This window comes from Trichechus manatus, unplaced genomic scaffold, assembly GCF_000243295.1.
Source record: "Trichechus manatus latirostris isolate Lorelei unplaced genomic scaffold, TriManLat1.0 scaffold00037, whole genome shotgun sequence".
In the NCBI taxonomy this organism is placed as follows: Eukaryota; Metazoa; Chordata; class Mammalia; order Sirenia; family Trichechidae; genus Trichechus; species Trichechus manatus.
In genome coordinates this window covers 6,483,702-6,501,059 of record NW_004443973.1, presented here as the reverse complement: position 1 = coordinate 6,501,059, position 17,358 = coordinate 6,483,702, and the positions used below count along the sequence as shown (strand labels likewise).

Below are 17,358 nucleotides of genomic sequence, written 5' to 3'. Positions count from 1 at the left end.
ATTGGTAACTTAAAATACATAGCAGAAAGAGAGATGTGTTATACTAGATACAGTGCAGAGAAGTAGGCAATTATTGATGCTTGGGGAGAAAGAGGAAGGCTTCGTGGAAGAGCTGATATCAGGTCAATGCCTTAAAAGGTAAGTAAAATTTTAATAGGCAGAGAACAAGGCAGAACATGTCACGAGGAAAGAGCAGAATAGTTTTCATTCAGTTAGATCAAAGGAAAATGTATTTCACTTGGAGTTCCCTAATTTGGGGTTAAATTTGAATCTGGGTGCAAAAATGCAACGTATTTGGATTCATGTTATGAGAATCCAAAACTTATGTTCTCTTTTTTCCTATGGTAGATATGTTCAAACGTATGTGTGTAAGATACACACACACACACATATATATCTCCATGATCCCAAAAGCCAACAAATTTAAGCCAGAAAACATTTTACTTGATGATATCTTAACAATATAAGTGAAAATAAGGCCAAGACAAGCCTTATTTTTTGCCAGCAAATAAGGATAAATAGAGGATTTTGTTTCAATCGTAGCCACAAAATTTACTTCTAGATTAAATTCCAAGGCTTACCTCTGGCAGGTTGCCCTAGCTATCTCCATAAAACACACTGGCCACCTTCACTGGGTTACAGCCCCTGGGGCAGAGATTTTAAGCCTAGCGAGCCCCTAACCCTGAGAGCATTCACTCCTACCCCACCCTGTTCTCCCTTGCCCTCTCCAGCCAGATAAGCATTCTCTCAGGATTTCCAGTGTTTCTGTGGGTAATGTTGACACCTCCCCACTTTGGCTTTCCACCAGGCTAGATTCTTATCCAGTGATCTGTTTGTTCTGTTACTCATTCTCATTTCCTCTGCAAAAAGATTACTTTGAAAATCCAAGCATTTATTTTGTAAAAGAACCAGTTTCCTGAGACAAACCATTGAAAATAGGCTTCAGCAATCATTCCAAGGCTACGCCTGCATCAATGTGTCAGTGATTTTACAGCTTTAAAGCTTAGAAATGCTTCCAAATACATACTCTCAGGTAAGTTCTGATGGCAACTAAATCACATGGCAATTGTTAGAGAAATGGAAATTTAAGGAGAAGGTCTGTGGTCCATACAAGCGACAGATGACCATCACTGTATTCACCATCACTGAACACAATTTACTTACAGTTAACATTGCGAACATCAGTTGGCACACGTTGAAGGCATGTCTCCAGTTGTGGTACAGAACCATGCGATAGTTTTTCCTCACTGTCAAAAGCCACCTACACAGAGTCTGGAATGGGAAGGGGGAGGTTGTGTCATGGCAGTAGTATGTGTCTCCAGTGGACCATTACCCAAACGCTGCCTTACATCTGAGTAACCACCTTCAATGATCAAAGTCCTTCCACAGACATCTTATATGATTCTCACGGTAATCCTGCAAGATGCCCAGGGAAGGTACTATCATCCCCATTTTGTATTTGGGAAACCAGAGGCTTAGAGGGGCTAACCCATTGTCCCAGGGGCACTCCTGAGATCACCCAAGACAGAACGTCTTACCTCATAGTCAATTTTAAATTTCTGTACCATCCCCAGCTCCATGAACATCCGGAGAGCAGCAGTGATCATGGCGTCAACATCAAGAGAAAAGTCATCAAAATGTATGTCATCGATGGCAAGTTCTGACACCAGAGGGATGTTGGCTGCCTACAAAAGCAGAAGACATAAGTCAAACCAAGTTTACCAGCTTTCCCAAACCCCACATCTTGCTGTCCTCCCCGCTTATCAGAAGTGCCACATAAATCAGGCCTGACCTGCACTTACACCCTGATACAACTAAATTCTGAGCTGTAAATGTCTTTTGTTTCTGAACTGCAAATACCCCAAGCAAATGAAGGGGGGAGAAGGGGAGGGAAGCTAATCTGAAGATAAAATACACACACTGGATCTAGTCTGCAGAATTCAGAACACAGAGCTGTCTAGTTTACTACAATCTCGTTCATACAATATATTCTGATGCATATTACAGAGCACTAAATGAAAGAAACATCTGGGCAGCCAGCAGCCGTGAATTTTAATTGCTCCTATTCAGAAGGAGACGGAATACAGCACTTTGTCTTGTTTCTTGTATACTTACATCCAGTAGCTGTACACGTGCTCTTTGTTGCACACGTGTTCTATATATTCAGAAGGATGGAAAGGATCAGACAGCACATCTCTGGTGCAAAATATGTTTTCTTAATAAAACAGAGACATTTGGAAGGTAGCATAGCATATGCTTCATTTAAGGCATAAATTTTGCAATATTGTTGGGCTTCATTCTATATAAACCTGACAATATAATTACAACACTCGTCATACATATGCAGGGATATCAAAACAGCCATGTTAGGCAGCTGTCAATCAGTCATCCCACAGAAACATAAAGAGAAGGAAAAAAAATCTTTGAAATCATTTTATGCTGATTTGATTGGGTCTGTCGTCTCCTTCAGGCTACTCTTAGTAAGGAAGTCATTTTTATGTTGTCAGGTTATCACGGACCATTCTGCATTCACGTTCCTAGTCTATTCACTGGGTGTAAATTACCCAGGGAGTAATTCACACCCTGGGACTACTTTGACTGAGCAATTAAATCCAACTCTGGTCACTCTAAGCATTCCAGAAACCACATAATCAATTCTTCTTTCTCAAATCTTTCTTCCTCCATAGGAGTTTACATCTTCAGGCTAAAATCCAAACGCTGGCTATTCTTCACAATATGGAAGAACAATGAACAAATATGTAAGTTACAGAATAACTTATCTTCTATTCTGAAGATTATTTATTCTCACTAAAAAAATCAATCAGCTTATTCTTCAGTAAATCATTTTAATATATTAACATGCTTGTAGATACCAGCTCCTTTGTATTAAAGGCAAGGGTTTTAAACTCAAGCACAGTGACAGAAATCATGTGTGTGAACACACGTGTGTGTGCTTACTCTTTGCTCCTGAGCCCATGCCAAGCACTTTAATATTTTTTTTATTTTTACTTTAAAAATATTTTTAAATCAAAGTTATACATGCACATAGTTTTAAGGGTAAACTAGTTTTACAAAGTGAGTTACACTTACAGACACACACACACACACACACACACACACACACACACAAGCAGAAATCTGATGTCAAAATTTTCCCTCACCCACAACCACTTTCAAATCTTTTAGATTTCTTTTGTATTTGCCTAAGTAAGATGCTTACAGTTTTATTTCTTGATTATTTTCTGTTTTAAGCATTATCCACTGACTTCCCAACATTAAAGATGAAGATTAAGCTGTTTTACACTACCTCTGCCAACCTCTGCTGCCTCATACACTAACTCTTCTGATTCCCCACTATAATTATATAATAACTTTGTTTAGGTACATATTCAGGGTTTACATTATTAGAACTACGTAAAAGATATGCACAGCTAAGTCATGCAATTTTCTGTGATTACTTTTGTTTTCCTTGACAGCATTTTGTATTCTTTGGAGTTAATAATTGTCTTCTTTAATGTTTGCTTAGTTTTCTATGTATTTATCACTAATTGAATCCCCAAACTCTCTACCAATCGTCTAAGTCTTCTCTCAAACTCTTCAGATGCTTCAGGTATTCCATCAATTTCATCTTGAAGAAATCTCTCCTGAAACTTACTGAACTTCTCCCATCTGGACTGGCCTTCTATATCTGATATATAGCTGTCAGCCTAGGATGTTTCTTCACCATAATTCTGGGAATGCCTTCACCTCTCTCTTGTGTTTCTCCCACATCTTTCTTGCTTTCTTCCCTCATTTTGGCAAGACACATCCTTCAACACTTCCAAAGAAAAGGTGTGTGGTATGTAAAATTTTTTAAACTTTGCATGTCTGAAAATATCTTTAGGTTATTACCATCCCATTTGATTATGATAATTTGTCTAGATAAAGGTTTCTAGGTTGGGAAATAATTCCATTCGAATTTTGAAGGCATTGTTCCAGTGTCTTTCAGCTTTCGATACTGCTTTTCAGAAGTCAGAAGCTATTCGGAGTCCTGATCCTATCATCCTCCCCATGAAGTTTGTAGGATCTTCTTTTTGCTTTCAAAGTTTTGAAATGTCATGAAAATGTGCCTTGGTGTGAGTTTATTTTCATCCATAATCTGAAGTACTTTGTGAGCCCTTTAATCTGGAAAATCATGTTCTTTAATTCTAGAAAAAATTTAAAACGAGCTCTTGAATGACTTCTTGCCCTCGTTTATTCTTCTGGAATTCTCATTATTTGTTATTTGGACTGTTTTTCTTTTCGCCCCTATTTTTCATTTCTTTTTCTTTTTGTTCTATTTTCTGGGATAGATCTTCTCTTCTCATTCTTGAGATTTTAATTTCTAGTATAGAGTTTTCATTTCTAAGACCTATTTTTGTTGTCTGGATTTTCATTTAAAAATGTTTTTTTAATAGCACTTGATTTTGTTTCATGGATGCTATATCTCCTCTTACCTCTTTGAGGATGTTAATGTTAGTTCCATTTGACATTTTCTTCTCCCTTCATAGTTTAGTTCACACCCTTCACATTGTCTTAGTCTCTTTCTTCCATATTAGAGGTTTCACTAGCTAGCTAGTCATCTTTGTTGTCTGCTCCTATTTAAAAGTGGAGGCTCTAAAAGCATCTAGTAGAAGCTCTGGGTAGGGGGGCTTCTCTGTGGGGAGATCTGGCTGACCTATTTCCTTGGGGTAGCCACCAAATATCAATATCTTAGGTCTTTGCTCTTCAGCTACTCAAATGCCCCAAAGAAGAATCTTCTTGATTGGAGCTTAATGGGGAAGAGGTTTAGAGGAGGGTCTTAGCACTGTTCATTTAATCCTCCTGTTTTTAGTATATACTCCTACCCTCAAGTTCTGCACTCTAACCCAAAGACGCTTCAGAGAGTAAACCTCTAGTCTCTATGGAGTGGAGGACTGTGAGAAAGGACCACAGGAAACCAATTGCTTCTTAGAGTCTCCATTTTTCTGTTTATAGTCCCACTTTCACTCCCGCTTCCAAATGTACTTAATTAGTCAATTTATGAGCTATTTGGGGGAAGGAGTCTGTGGTATAAATCTGCTTGCCCCTCAGCTTTTCCTATTGCTAGCTTATTTTTGCTTGTTTGGATTTGCTTTCTCATTCATTTGCTTTCTAGCTTCCAAAATTTTGTCAGTATGAGTCTTCTAAATCCCTTTGTTGTTTTAGTGGAGGTTGGGGGAGAGAACAAAAGAAAATGAGTGTGTTTGATCTACCATCTTTACCCAAAAATCATTGCAATTATTTTTATTAAATGATGCCTTAAATAATCAACTTGGGAAACTCAGAGGTAAGCCAGCATGTGGTCTTTAGTCCCTGTGTTTCCATATGTGCATGGGCCTGGCTGCAACCATGTAGATCTCTTTCTCTTGTTCTGAGCCCTGTGTGTTCACTATGCCAATCCTGACCTCCCTCATTAGGCTGTAACAATCTTAGAGGCAGATGCTATGCTTCTTTTCCTTAGAGAAGCACCAGAACAACTCTATTTCCAACACAGGTTGCAGGGATTTGTATATAGAAAATGCCAAGTTCTTGCAAAGATCTGAGCTTATTGTAATTTGTTCAAATTCAAGTGCAACTGGAAGATCACTTCCCATGAGGGTAGAAGCCTTGTCCCAAAAGACACAAGTCTTTCTGGTCTCAGGAAAGAAGTTTGGTTCTGAACTGGCAATGGAGGTTGAGCCCTCTTATAGCTTGTAGTCAAGGTGCAGAAATGGTGATGGAAATGGCGTTGAGCTATCCAGGTGGCCTCTGTCTTGCAGATTATTAACAGGGTATTCCCTAATGCCATTATAAATCCTCTACCCTTCAAAGGCAGTAAATTCACTTAATTACCTTAAAAATTAAGGAATATAGGCATTTTTTCTTTATGAAATGTTAATGGAAAGGAAATAAGAACATTAGGTTGAAAAATGTTGGATGACCTCTAGTTCACCAAGACCCATCCTTATTGACCTTGCCTTTTTTTTCCCTAATAGGTTGATTGATCCATGGTTAAATCATACCAGTCTATAGATCACTCTGAGCCCTGTCGTAAACCCTTGCTGGCACTTGTAGATGCAGAGAGAGCCCCAGGCCTTTCAAGAATGACCGTTTTCCGCTATTTTGAGAAGCATGAGTAGTTTTTATCTACACATTCCTGGGCTTAAGAGCAGTTTATGGGGAAAACTAAAATGAGTAAAGAGTCATATGTGTCCTGAGGAGGCGTGCACAGGGTCTGGTCTGTGAGAGATTTGGGAAGAGCCTTCAGTTGCCAAGTTCACTGTTATAAAGATATGTTCTCCCCAGCTCTTCTTCTTTTTTTATCAGTTATAAAGAAAATAAGACCGTATCCAAACCTATAATTACTCTAGTCATAGGATATTAACAAAACAAATCAAAGTCAATTTCTTCAAATGTCAGTCTTCGACTTTTAAATATTTATAAAGCACCATATCCCTAAATCAACAAGGAGTGCCACAATCCAAAACAACTACTGAATTAATAGCCAGGAAATAACATTTGGTTAAAAGAACCATTTACTTTACTGCAGCAATAAATGAAAACACAGAATTATGAGTCCTGGAGCTAATTTGAATAATGTTCAAGAAGTGGGACTCTAGCTGGCTGGGAGTACCTGATATCCTTTGACCATTCCTCTCCTTTGTTTGGGTCTTAATAGTTAAGTGGTTATCAAAAGGAGTCATAAAACTGCCTCCTCTAAAATTGAAAAGGTAGCTTTACAAAGAGGCCATAAAATGTTAAAATACAATCCTAGATCTCTTGAGACATGAATATTACATTTTGTGATGCTCAGAAAATGGGAAGAAACAACAAAGTGGGTGATGGTCTAGGCCCGGAAATTCAAAGGAAAATGGACTTGTTGCCACACAGCCCATTGCCTTACTTATACCTCTGAGCAAAAGCAAAAGTCAGGGAGGTTTAGGATTCTGATATTATTAGAGACCGGAGCCTGGGCTGTGGTGATGTGGAAGGCACGGGGAAGTTCTTTATTTCGCCAGTACTTTCATAATACTTACTACATGCCAGGGACTGTTGTAGCACTTTACTTGTATTAACTCATTTGATCTTCACAAGGACCTGAGAGGTTGGTAATATTAGTAATCCCATGTTGCAGATGAGGCAACTGAAACAGAGCAATTTGCTCAAGGTAGCACAGTTGTGATTGGCAGAGGCAGATTTGAACCTATGGAGTCTGGTTCTAGAGACCAGGCTCCTAACCACTACATTGCCTCTAAAATTGAGTTTTATGCCAAGCCAGAAGGTCCCCTATTTCCTTATTATGCAAACTAACGGGTACACTGACTAGCCTATTGATACATTTTTTTATGACAAGTAGCCTGGGCTCACTTGGGGGACGAAGTTTTGGTCTTATACGGACCCACTTGGAGAAGTCTCTAAACTCACAGTTGGCTTTGATGAGCCCCAGGTGTTAGCTTTGGACTGACTGGAGTGAACAGAATCAGCTCTATACTCCCAAGACCATCCCGAAGCAATAACTTGTCCTCTAGGGTAGCGGAAGCAGACCTTGGACAAATGTCGTTAGCTCAGGCTGGCCAGCAGAGCATTCACAGGGCTCTAATACCACCTTTGACCTTGCAAGGTAACTTGGTAAAATAAAGGAAGCAGCAAACCAGTGATTTTGTGGAGCAGAGAGCAGGAAGAAAAAAGATCCTTCTCTCTAGATGGGAGTCTGGGATGGTTTGGGATACAGCTGAGAAGTGCTTAAACACACACACACACACACACACACTCAGTCTTTAGAGGACTAAATACTTAATTTGGATACCATACAGTCATGCTTTCAGCAGTGAATCATGAAATTTTAACTCATTTCTATTCTTGCTCAGGAAAGGGGGACATCATTTCTTATTAATCCCAGAACAATGTAGCTTATCTGTACCAACTTCCAAGCAGGGAAAAACTGGATGTTGAGGTGCCTTGCAGGTTTACCTACAACATGTGACACCTGAGAGGAAAACTACAGAATTCCAAGGAGAAAGACCAATAAAGTTGAGATAACCTGGGCAGTGCACTAACCACTTAGCTGACTGAGAAGGCCCGGCACGTTTTCAGACTCTGCCCGCTCATTTATAAAACACCAAAACCTACAAAGGGCTGTGAAGCCACCTAGTGGCATGTGTAGCAATGATGTGAAAATCTGAGTCATGTTCCTGGGGACAGGCATACAACAATGAGATGACCAAGCTCTTACACTGCATGGGTTAACTCTATATACAGAAATAGAATATATGAGTGAATATAAATGTCCAAGAATTGCCAAGAAATAGTTTAAAAATAAGAGTTATGAGAACCTCTCTTAGCGCACATTAAAAAATATACTAAATATAGTAAAACATAGACTTTCTCCCTTTAACTCAGCTTATACCATTTGTATTATGTCATCCCCTCTTTAAATACCTTTAAGGGCTCAGTGTGGCCTGCTGGATAAAGTAAAATTCCTTTGCTTGGCATTCAAGGCTCTTCATAAACTGGCTTCACGTTGACCATCCAATCTGCTAGTCTTCTGTGGAAGCCCTCCAATACCCAGGCTGGGCATTTTACCATCCTTATGCTCATCTCTCTCTCTCTCTATGGTTTCAGATTATCCTGTCCTCCACCTACTGGGTTTGAATTCTCTCTTACTCTTTGCAAACTGAAATTCAAATCCCATCTTCCTTACATATTAATTCCCATTCATTCATTCCTATCCCATCCTAAAGTGAGCTTTCTTAATCTGAAGTTGTGTAAATCACTGTAATATTTACAGTCACTTCATACTCCATGGTTTTCAAGCATACCCATTAGAGTAGAAATGAGGTCCTTGCATCATGTATGAAAATTGGCACGAATGTGTTCATGTGTGATCTCTGTGGAGGGGTCCATAGCTTTCTTCTGACCCCTCTGTAGTTTAATGTGGGTCCTGGAGGTTAACAAACACCCTAGGTGATCCTTACACCCACTTAAGTTTGAAAAGAACTTCCCCTGGGGCTGTTCGCTTTTAGGATCTCAGTACCCTGCAACATCTAAGCTTCACCTAGATCGTGACAAAGCTTCCCTTAACATGGTTTATTTTATACGTTTGTCTTTTTTAAGTGCATAAAAGCAAGTATATTACTAGTTACTAACAACTATAATAAAAATGATAAGAAGATTTAAAGAAAGACAAACTCCTAGGTACAATGTATCCCTTTTCTTGCTAACCTTTAATTACTCTAAATTATTGCTTAATCACCTCGGTTTTCTAGGCTTGAGTAGACCTAATAATTTGAATCTCTTAAATAGGAGCATGGAAATCTTCTGTCATTTCTATCACCTCTTCATATGTGATTTTCAGAAATCTCACCAGGAATTAAATATCCTATATCTTTTATTTATTTTTTTGAGCTCTTCTAGTGAAACAATCTTATCTATAACTGTTTTCTATTCATCCCAGAAACTGTCTTTGTTATCTTTCCAGCAGCAATGTAAGCCTCACGGGCAGTCATAGTTTCTGTGTCTTTTGCTTGTCATGGAGAGAACGAAAAGAAAAAAGAAAGACACATCACAGTGGCAATCCCCTGCATGGCTGTCCCTTTGAAATAGGAACATTTCTCCCCATGTGACTAGTTCTTTGATATCTCTTACATGCCCTGATTATTTGTATTTATTACTGAAACAGTTTTCCCTAGCAGCACTGAATTTTAAATACTGCATTTCAACAGAAGCAGGTCACTTTTAAAAAGATTTTCTTTTTTCTAGGATGTAATGTTTAAAATAAAATTAAACACAATTTGGTATAATTTTTTAAACAAATGTGTCAAGTATGTCTTCTTAAACACACGCACATATCCCACATTCGTTTATATATTTGTTTATATATTTCCATATCTTTCTCTAGTTGTTTCATGAAGGACAGTTGTTTAAAAGGAAGCTTACAAGATCTATTCATAACGCATCATGTACGTTGTACAATGATTTTAAAGGCAGTATGCCAGGTGAAAGAGAATCAGCACTAAGAGTTCATGATACGTTGTACCTTTAATTTAAAAGGGCTGTTCATCAAGCCTAGAGTTTCTAAATGAGGTGGGTACGCTGGAGTAATTTTCCTTTTGAAAACTGTTTCTGTCATAAAAGTTTACTGCCTTCTGTTTAAAGTTTAGTCAATATGGTATATCCATGTTTCTTGTTGTTACATACATACCCCGCTTTGTTCCAAAAAAATGTTCAATGTGGATTTTTAAAATCCATGCAATACCAGAGAATAAACAAAATTAAAAATAGGCCAGAAAGACAAGTCAAAGGGAAACTAAGGCTAGGAATACAAAATACGATCAGAAGTGACATTGCTAGACAAAACGCATGCCATTGAGTCACTACATTTGCAAAGATAGCTACAGATTTTTCTGTAAGCTTACCAGCACCACCATAAAGAGAACATATGTTAGATAATTTACAGTGTTCATAATATAAAAACAAAGCAAGGACTAAGGAAACCCAGAGAGGCACAGCTATACTTGGCTCTGAGTCCAGAGAGAAACATCTCTTGTGTTTTCGGTGAACAATTTCCTAAGCCAATAATTCTTGAAGTGTGGTCTCCAGATCAGCTGCATAAACATCACCTGGGAACTTGTTAGAAATTCAAATTCTGAATAAAAAACTCTGGAGGTGTCCCCCCCCACCCCGCTGCCATTTGTGCTTAACAAGTTCTTCAGATAATTCTGATGCTCACTAAAGATTGAAGACCATTGTCCTTAACATTATCCTTACGGTAAGCACAGCTATGAAGTCCCCGGATGGTGCAAATGGTTAAGGCACTTGGCTGCTAACCCAAAGGTCTGTCCACCTAGAGAAGAAAGGCTTGTCAATCTACTTCCAAAAAATCAGCCATTGAATACCCAGTGGAGCACAGTTCTACTCTGACACATGTGGGGTCGCCGTAAGTCAGAGTTGACTCAACAGCAACTGGTTTTGTTAAGCACAACAACGAATTACCCAGACTTGGGTGGCTTGGAGTGGTGTGCAGATTTGGAGGATGAAAGGAAGAGTATAAGAGGTTCTCCAAGAAGTGAAAAACCATTGAGTGAGGACTGTTCACTGTATAATTCTTCTGACTTTTTTTGGTATGGCTGAAACATTTCATAATGAAACGGGGACAAAATAATTCCCTGCCAGTGAGTAATGAAACACCAGACTAACAATACTACCCTCCAAAGAAAAGATCTGACTGTGTTAGGAATTTGTGCAGTGATGTTACTAGAAAGTATGGTTTAAATTCTTTTAGTAATTGCTTTCTCCTGAAACCATTTATTAAATTTACCTTGTAAATTTAGAACACTTTTCACAACAGATATGGGCTCTAATCCTAGCTCAACACCTACCTGCTGAGTGGCTGTGGGCAAGGGACCGCAGTAAGCCTAGGACTGAAATTATTTGTGTAGACAACGAAGGGAACTACCCTGCATGAGCACTGTGAGAAGTAAATGAAATAATGCACATAAAGAACCTAGCACAGTGCTTGGAAGTAGGAAATACTAAATAATCTAGAGTACTGTGATTGTGGTTGTTGTTGGCGTGTTGTTGTTACTCTCATTATTACGTCTCTAAGCCCCAAGGAAGGAAAAGGTGGACGTATAAGATTTCAACAATAAGACCCTGAGGAGTCAATTCCATTTGCTCCCATTGTTCTTGTCGTTAGGTGTCATTGGGTCAATTTTTGATTCATGGCAATCCCTTGTGACAGAGTAGAACTACCCCATAGGGTTTTCTAGGCTGTAATCTTTATGGGAGCAGATTGCCAGGTCTTTCTCCCACAGAGCCAGCTTGAATCACCGACCTTTCAGTTAGCAACTGAGTGCTTAACCGTTGTACTACCAGGGACCCTTTCCACTCCCATAGGGGACCTCTAAATTGAATTCAATGCACATTTATTGAAGGCCTACTTCTGTACCAGGCGTTTCAATAGGTGCTATAGATACATCTGCAAAATCAGTGGGATCCCCGTGCTTACAGTCTGGTGGGGGATACCAAGAAATGAGCAGGCAATTAGAATATACTGTGATTTGTGCTGTGATGGGGAAATACAGGGCACCAGAGGAACATATAAGGGAGCTTGATGAAATAATTTTAACTTAGTGTCCCTGCCTTAATTCCAAATCATCATAAAACTTTGGCTTTTTGAAATATATTTAGAATAAAAATGTTTACAAATAGTTAACATGATCAAAAGTTTCCAAGGTCATAGAGTCTGTTTTGAAACCAAAGAAAAGATGTAGACTCTATGTCTGATATGCTCACGGTCTATTAAAAAAGAAAAAAGGGCGCACAAAGTGATAAGCAAAAAAAAGCAGAGGTGTAAAGTTCAGAGCTAGCAAGAGGAGGGAGCCCTGCACACCTGAACTTGAACAGGACTGAAATGAACCAGGTCTAAGGCCCCTGAGAGCTGGGGCAGTGGTCAATGACATCCTGTCCACAGCAATGCGGTGTGGAGTCATTTGTTAATGGTCTGATAGAGGAGGGTAGGGATTGCATCTGTCTGGCTTACTGCATGGCCTAAGTGCCCAGCACAGTCTTCACTATTGTGGACAATGCCTGGCACGTGGAAGAAACTCATTATTTATTGGATGAGTGAATTCTAGGAACTATTTGCCAGCCGCCCCTGTGAATACCCTGGCATTTAAACCAACACACACACACACGCACACACACACACACACACACTCTCATACATACACTCACACATGAGGAAATTGAAGACCTGTTAAGATAAATAAGTCAGTAGCCTTTTAACTCTGAGTGACTCTAATGATCTATTTGTTTAAAGAGCACAAGGGCTATTCGCAGCAGGAGATGCACGGAGGGGGCCCTAACCTGTGGCTCAGGTCTCCAGACTCCAGTCTGAGCTCAGCAGCTGCGTGACTCTGAGAGATAAGTTAGCCTGCTTCACCCTTCCAAGAAGGACGTGGGTCCTTGCAGGGTGAATGCTCCATGGTGGCCTTATGAGGCTATCATGAACTTCTCCTTGTGCCCTTCTTCTCACATCTTAGCAGTGGGAGAATGGAATATTTTCAAGCAGCTGAGGTTGTGTTGACTGTACTAGACTTTAAGGTTTAGGGATATGAGATAGGAATTCCCTAACGTAGGTGCTGCCAGTCCAGCATGGTCTTTCTAGACCAACAAATTACTGCCTTTAGTCTTGCTCCTGCCAGAACTAAAAAGAAAAAAAAAAAAAAAAAACCCAAACCCAGTGGCTTTGAGTCAATTCCGATTTGTAGTGACCCTACAGGACAGAGTAGAACTGCTCCATAGAGTTTCCAAGGAGTAGCTGGTGGATTCAAACTGTCAACCTTTTGGTTAGCAGCCATAGCTCACCATAGCTCTGGTGGCGAAGTGGTTAAGAGCTTGGCTGCTAACCAAAAGACTGTCAGTTCAAATCCACCAGCCTCTTCTTGGAAACCCTGTGAGGCAGTTCTACTCTGTCTTATAGGGTCACTATGAGTACAAATCAACTCAACAGCAACAGGTTTGCCAGAACTACCACCCTTAAATATCCCACTTTTCTGACTCATGTGCTCGCTTGGACCCTAATGGCTTCATGAAAATCTCAATTTCAATCTGATGTACTGTGTGCCTCACTTGAGTCCTTGCTGATTTTCCCTCCTGGAGCCTCACCTGAGAGACGGTAGCCACGGATACTTCTTCCGTACTCCATGGTGCCTGTTAGCATACAGAACATTTGGCAAAGGCTCTATAACTGTGTGATGAGTGAGGGCAAACTCTGTACCCACTGGTAGTTTATCTGAGTACCTAAATCCACCTCCACAGTACTAAAAGAGGCATAGGAAGTTAAATGATATGATTAAAGAGATTTCTAGAAAATAACATAGGCCATCATTTAGGAAATAATAGACATTTTATAAATGAATAACATAGATTTAATCAACATTGTTTCCATTTTAAAGAAAAATACACTTCAAATGTTAGCTTCTTATACCCTAAATACCCCAACCAACAGCCACACTGTGTTAGTTTTAGAACAATCTAGGGATCTTAGAAAACAAAACAACTCCACCCAACATTCTCAACTTTTCTGCTGAAGCTTTGGATTTAGTGAACAGACTAGATGTCAGTTTCACAAATAGAAACTTGCAAAAGACTATCAGAAATTCTCAACGCTTGGTGGGAATGGTGTAAAGAAAAAAATGCAACTTTATACACAAATATGATCGTCACACGAGTCAAATGAATAATTGCCTACTAGGCAAGCTGAAGGGCTCTGGTGGTGCTGTGGTGAAGAGCTTGGCTGCTAACCAAAAGGTAGGCAGTTCAAATCTACCAGCTGCTCCTTAGAAATATTATGGGGTAGTTTTATTCTGTCCAATAGGGTTGCTACGAGTTGGAATCCACTCGACGGCAACGGGTTTGTTTTGTTTTGTTTTGTTTTTTTTGGTAAGAAAGCTGAGGGGAAAGAGCTGCAATTCCAGGTGAGCTTTCTCTTCTACCCGTCCAAAATACCACTATTAGAGATTTATCAACGCTGATCAGAGAATTCTTCCCTATTAAAATGAGAATGCTTCTGGGGCAAAGGGGATGGAAGAACAGACTCCTAAATAATTCCCTAAGGAATGAGATAACAACAACTGCATTTTGGTGGTGATTACACAGAAGAGTAGGAAAGAAGAAAGCAGACAAGAGAACTTGTGTACCAGCAAGAGTATTGGAGGTGAGACTGTCTAGGAACATTAGCCCCTGGTGATGGAATAGGGTTGGGAAACCAGTTAATAGGGACAAAGCAGTTTGGTTCAGCACTTAATTAACGGCTAAAGATGAATAAATATCATACTCCCCTGTTTCTGTAGTTTGCAATTATGTTTTATCAAAGGGTTCCACCGTAAGAATTTAAGGGAACAACGAAACACTGATGCTGAACCACCACACCTAAGGCACTGGTACCTGGAGCCTGGAAGGGTGTGAAATGGTAGGGAAGGACAATTTTGGGAGATCAAAGGAACTGGAAACTCAACTTCCTCTCCTCGTGGTTTTGATAAAAGTCAACCCAACTCTGCCCAAGTGTACTGGATGATGGCCCTGTTACAAAGTTCCACACTCTACCATCAGGCAAAGCCAGGGAGGGGCAAAATCTTGGATTAGAATCATGAGCTAACAGCAACAGTGGGCCACCCTGGGGATGAAGAAGATGATGCAGAACCACTGACCAGTACATGGACGTTGTTTGGGTTTTTCATTCCTGGCAGTGGCCTGACCCCATACTCTGTCTTCCCAGGACTCCTCTTCTTGATCTGCTAGTTGGGGCTAGTAGTACAATCTGCCACTGTGGACATATGGAGCTGGTTACCCAATTATCACTACGGTCAGAAGAAATATTTCAATATCCATGCACTCAGTATAAACTATTTTTTCCATTTTGTGCATAGAAAAGTATAGCAGAGCCTCTTTGTCAGTTCTCAAACTAAGCAGCTCTCTACTGTTTCCTCAGCACGCAGTTGTATGTCTTCTTGCAGAAAAATACTCTACTTTCCACGTGTTTTTCATGGTTCCTTTATGCCTTAAGAGAAATAAGAATTTATATACTTTTACTTATAGATCCAGTAAATATTTATATTGGTTTATGCCATAAAAGCACAGGAAACATTATAAAAAGTTTCTACTCTTAGGGCTGAATAAAGCAATCACCTGCAGTGAAGAAGCAATCTATCAAGCGAGGCAAAGGGGCTCCATGGCCCAATTCCTCAGCCAGAATTTCCTGTCTTAGATTGTACCTGGATTTATTCGTGGCTGGACAGAGGTGTTCCTGAATACATACACACACACACACACACACACACACACACACACACACACACACACCCCTTGTTTTTAATCTAGTCTTTGACTTATATCAGATATTTTATTAGCCCTTTCTATCTTGCCCTTCAGTCAGACTGTTCCTTCATGATGATGAGCACTTTAATTCTGTCCTGATTATACTGTTGGTGGTATATGTCTGCATTCCACTTAAGCTGAATGTACTGAGTAGGACAAAGATATTTTGGAAATTAAATTATATTTTAAAACCCACATATGAGTCAGTGAAAATATTCAAAAATATAACAACACCGATTTTTTTAAAAAATATTAAACAATGCAGGAAGCATCAAAGGAAGATAGAAGGAATACACAGAGTCACTGTACCAAAAAGAATTGGTCAGTGTTCAGTCATTTCAGGAGGTACCATATGATCAAGAACCAATGGTATTGAAGGAAGAAGTCCAAGATGCACTGAAGGTATTGACAAAAAACAAGGCTCCAGGATTTGACAGAATACCAACCGAGACGTTTCAACAAACGGATGCAACACTGGAAGTGTTCGCTCGTCTATGCCAAGAAATTTGGAAGATAGCTACCTGGCCAACAGACTGGAATAGATCCATATTTGTGCCCATTCCAAAGAAAGGTGATCTAACCAAATGCAGAAATTATCAAACAATATCAAAGGCAAGTAAAATTTTGTTGAAGATAATTAAAAAATGGTTGTAGCAGTACATTGACAGGGAACAGCCAGAATGCTCCTTAGAAGTGAGGTTAGCGAGACTTCATCTCAAGCACTCTGGACATGTTATCAGGAGGGACCAGTCCCTGGAGAAGAACATCATGCTTGGTAAAGAGAAAGTCATCGAAAAAGAGGAAGACCCTCAATGAAATGGATTGACACAGTGGCTGCAACAATGGGCTCAAACATAGCAACTACTGTGAGGATGGCACAGGACCGGGCAGTGTTTCGTTCTGTTGAAAAAGGGTCACTATGAATCGGAACTGACTAGATGGCACCTAACAACAACAACAGGCATTGTGCTAAGTGCTTTATAGTATCTCATTTACTCCTCTCAACTACAAGCAAAGTTCAATTTACAGATGAGGAAACTAAGGTTAATAGGATAAGTAACTTCCCCAAAGTCATATAACTAGGAACTGATGGGACTAGAATTTAAACTCAAGTAATTGGTCCCCCGCACACGATGTTCAGTGACCATTACCCTGTATTATCTGCACAATCGTTTGAATGTACTCTCAGCTTAGATCCACTGTGGCGTTGCCATGGTGCTATAGCTTCCAGTGTTTTTCTCTTCTGTGCAGGTTTTTTTTTTTTTTTTTTTTAAATTATAACTTGGAGGAGTTTTGGCAAAGTGGCGCTCTAGGCAGAAGCACCACGCCATCCCTCCACAGCAAAGATCCGAAAAACTAAGCCAAACAGAGAATACAACAATCCTGAAACCCTAAAACATCAAATGAAGAGATAAAGAACTCAGCCAAGCACCAAATGGACTAGGAAAACTGACAGAGAAC

The 17,358-nt window shown here is 39.7% G+C and overlaps 1 protein-coding gene across 1 annotated transcript in view; it reads right to left on the bottom strand.

The window, feature by feature from the left end:
• Positions 1 to 17,358, bottom strand: part of PDE11A (phosphodiesterase 11A) — a 436,579-nt gene that overhangs the window by 106,103 nt on the left and 313,118 nt on the right. Inside the window, exons 11-12 of the mRNA XM_004375469.1 lie at positions 1,539 to 1,685; positions 1,165 to 1,272 (exon numbers count right to left, since the gene is read on the bottom strand). Coding sequence (XP_004375526.1) covers positions 1,165 to 1,272; positions 1,539 to 1,685 — 255 coding nt within the window. The remainder of the gene's footprint in view (positions 1 to 1,164; positions 1,273 to 1,538; positions 1,686 to 17,358) is intronic.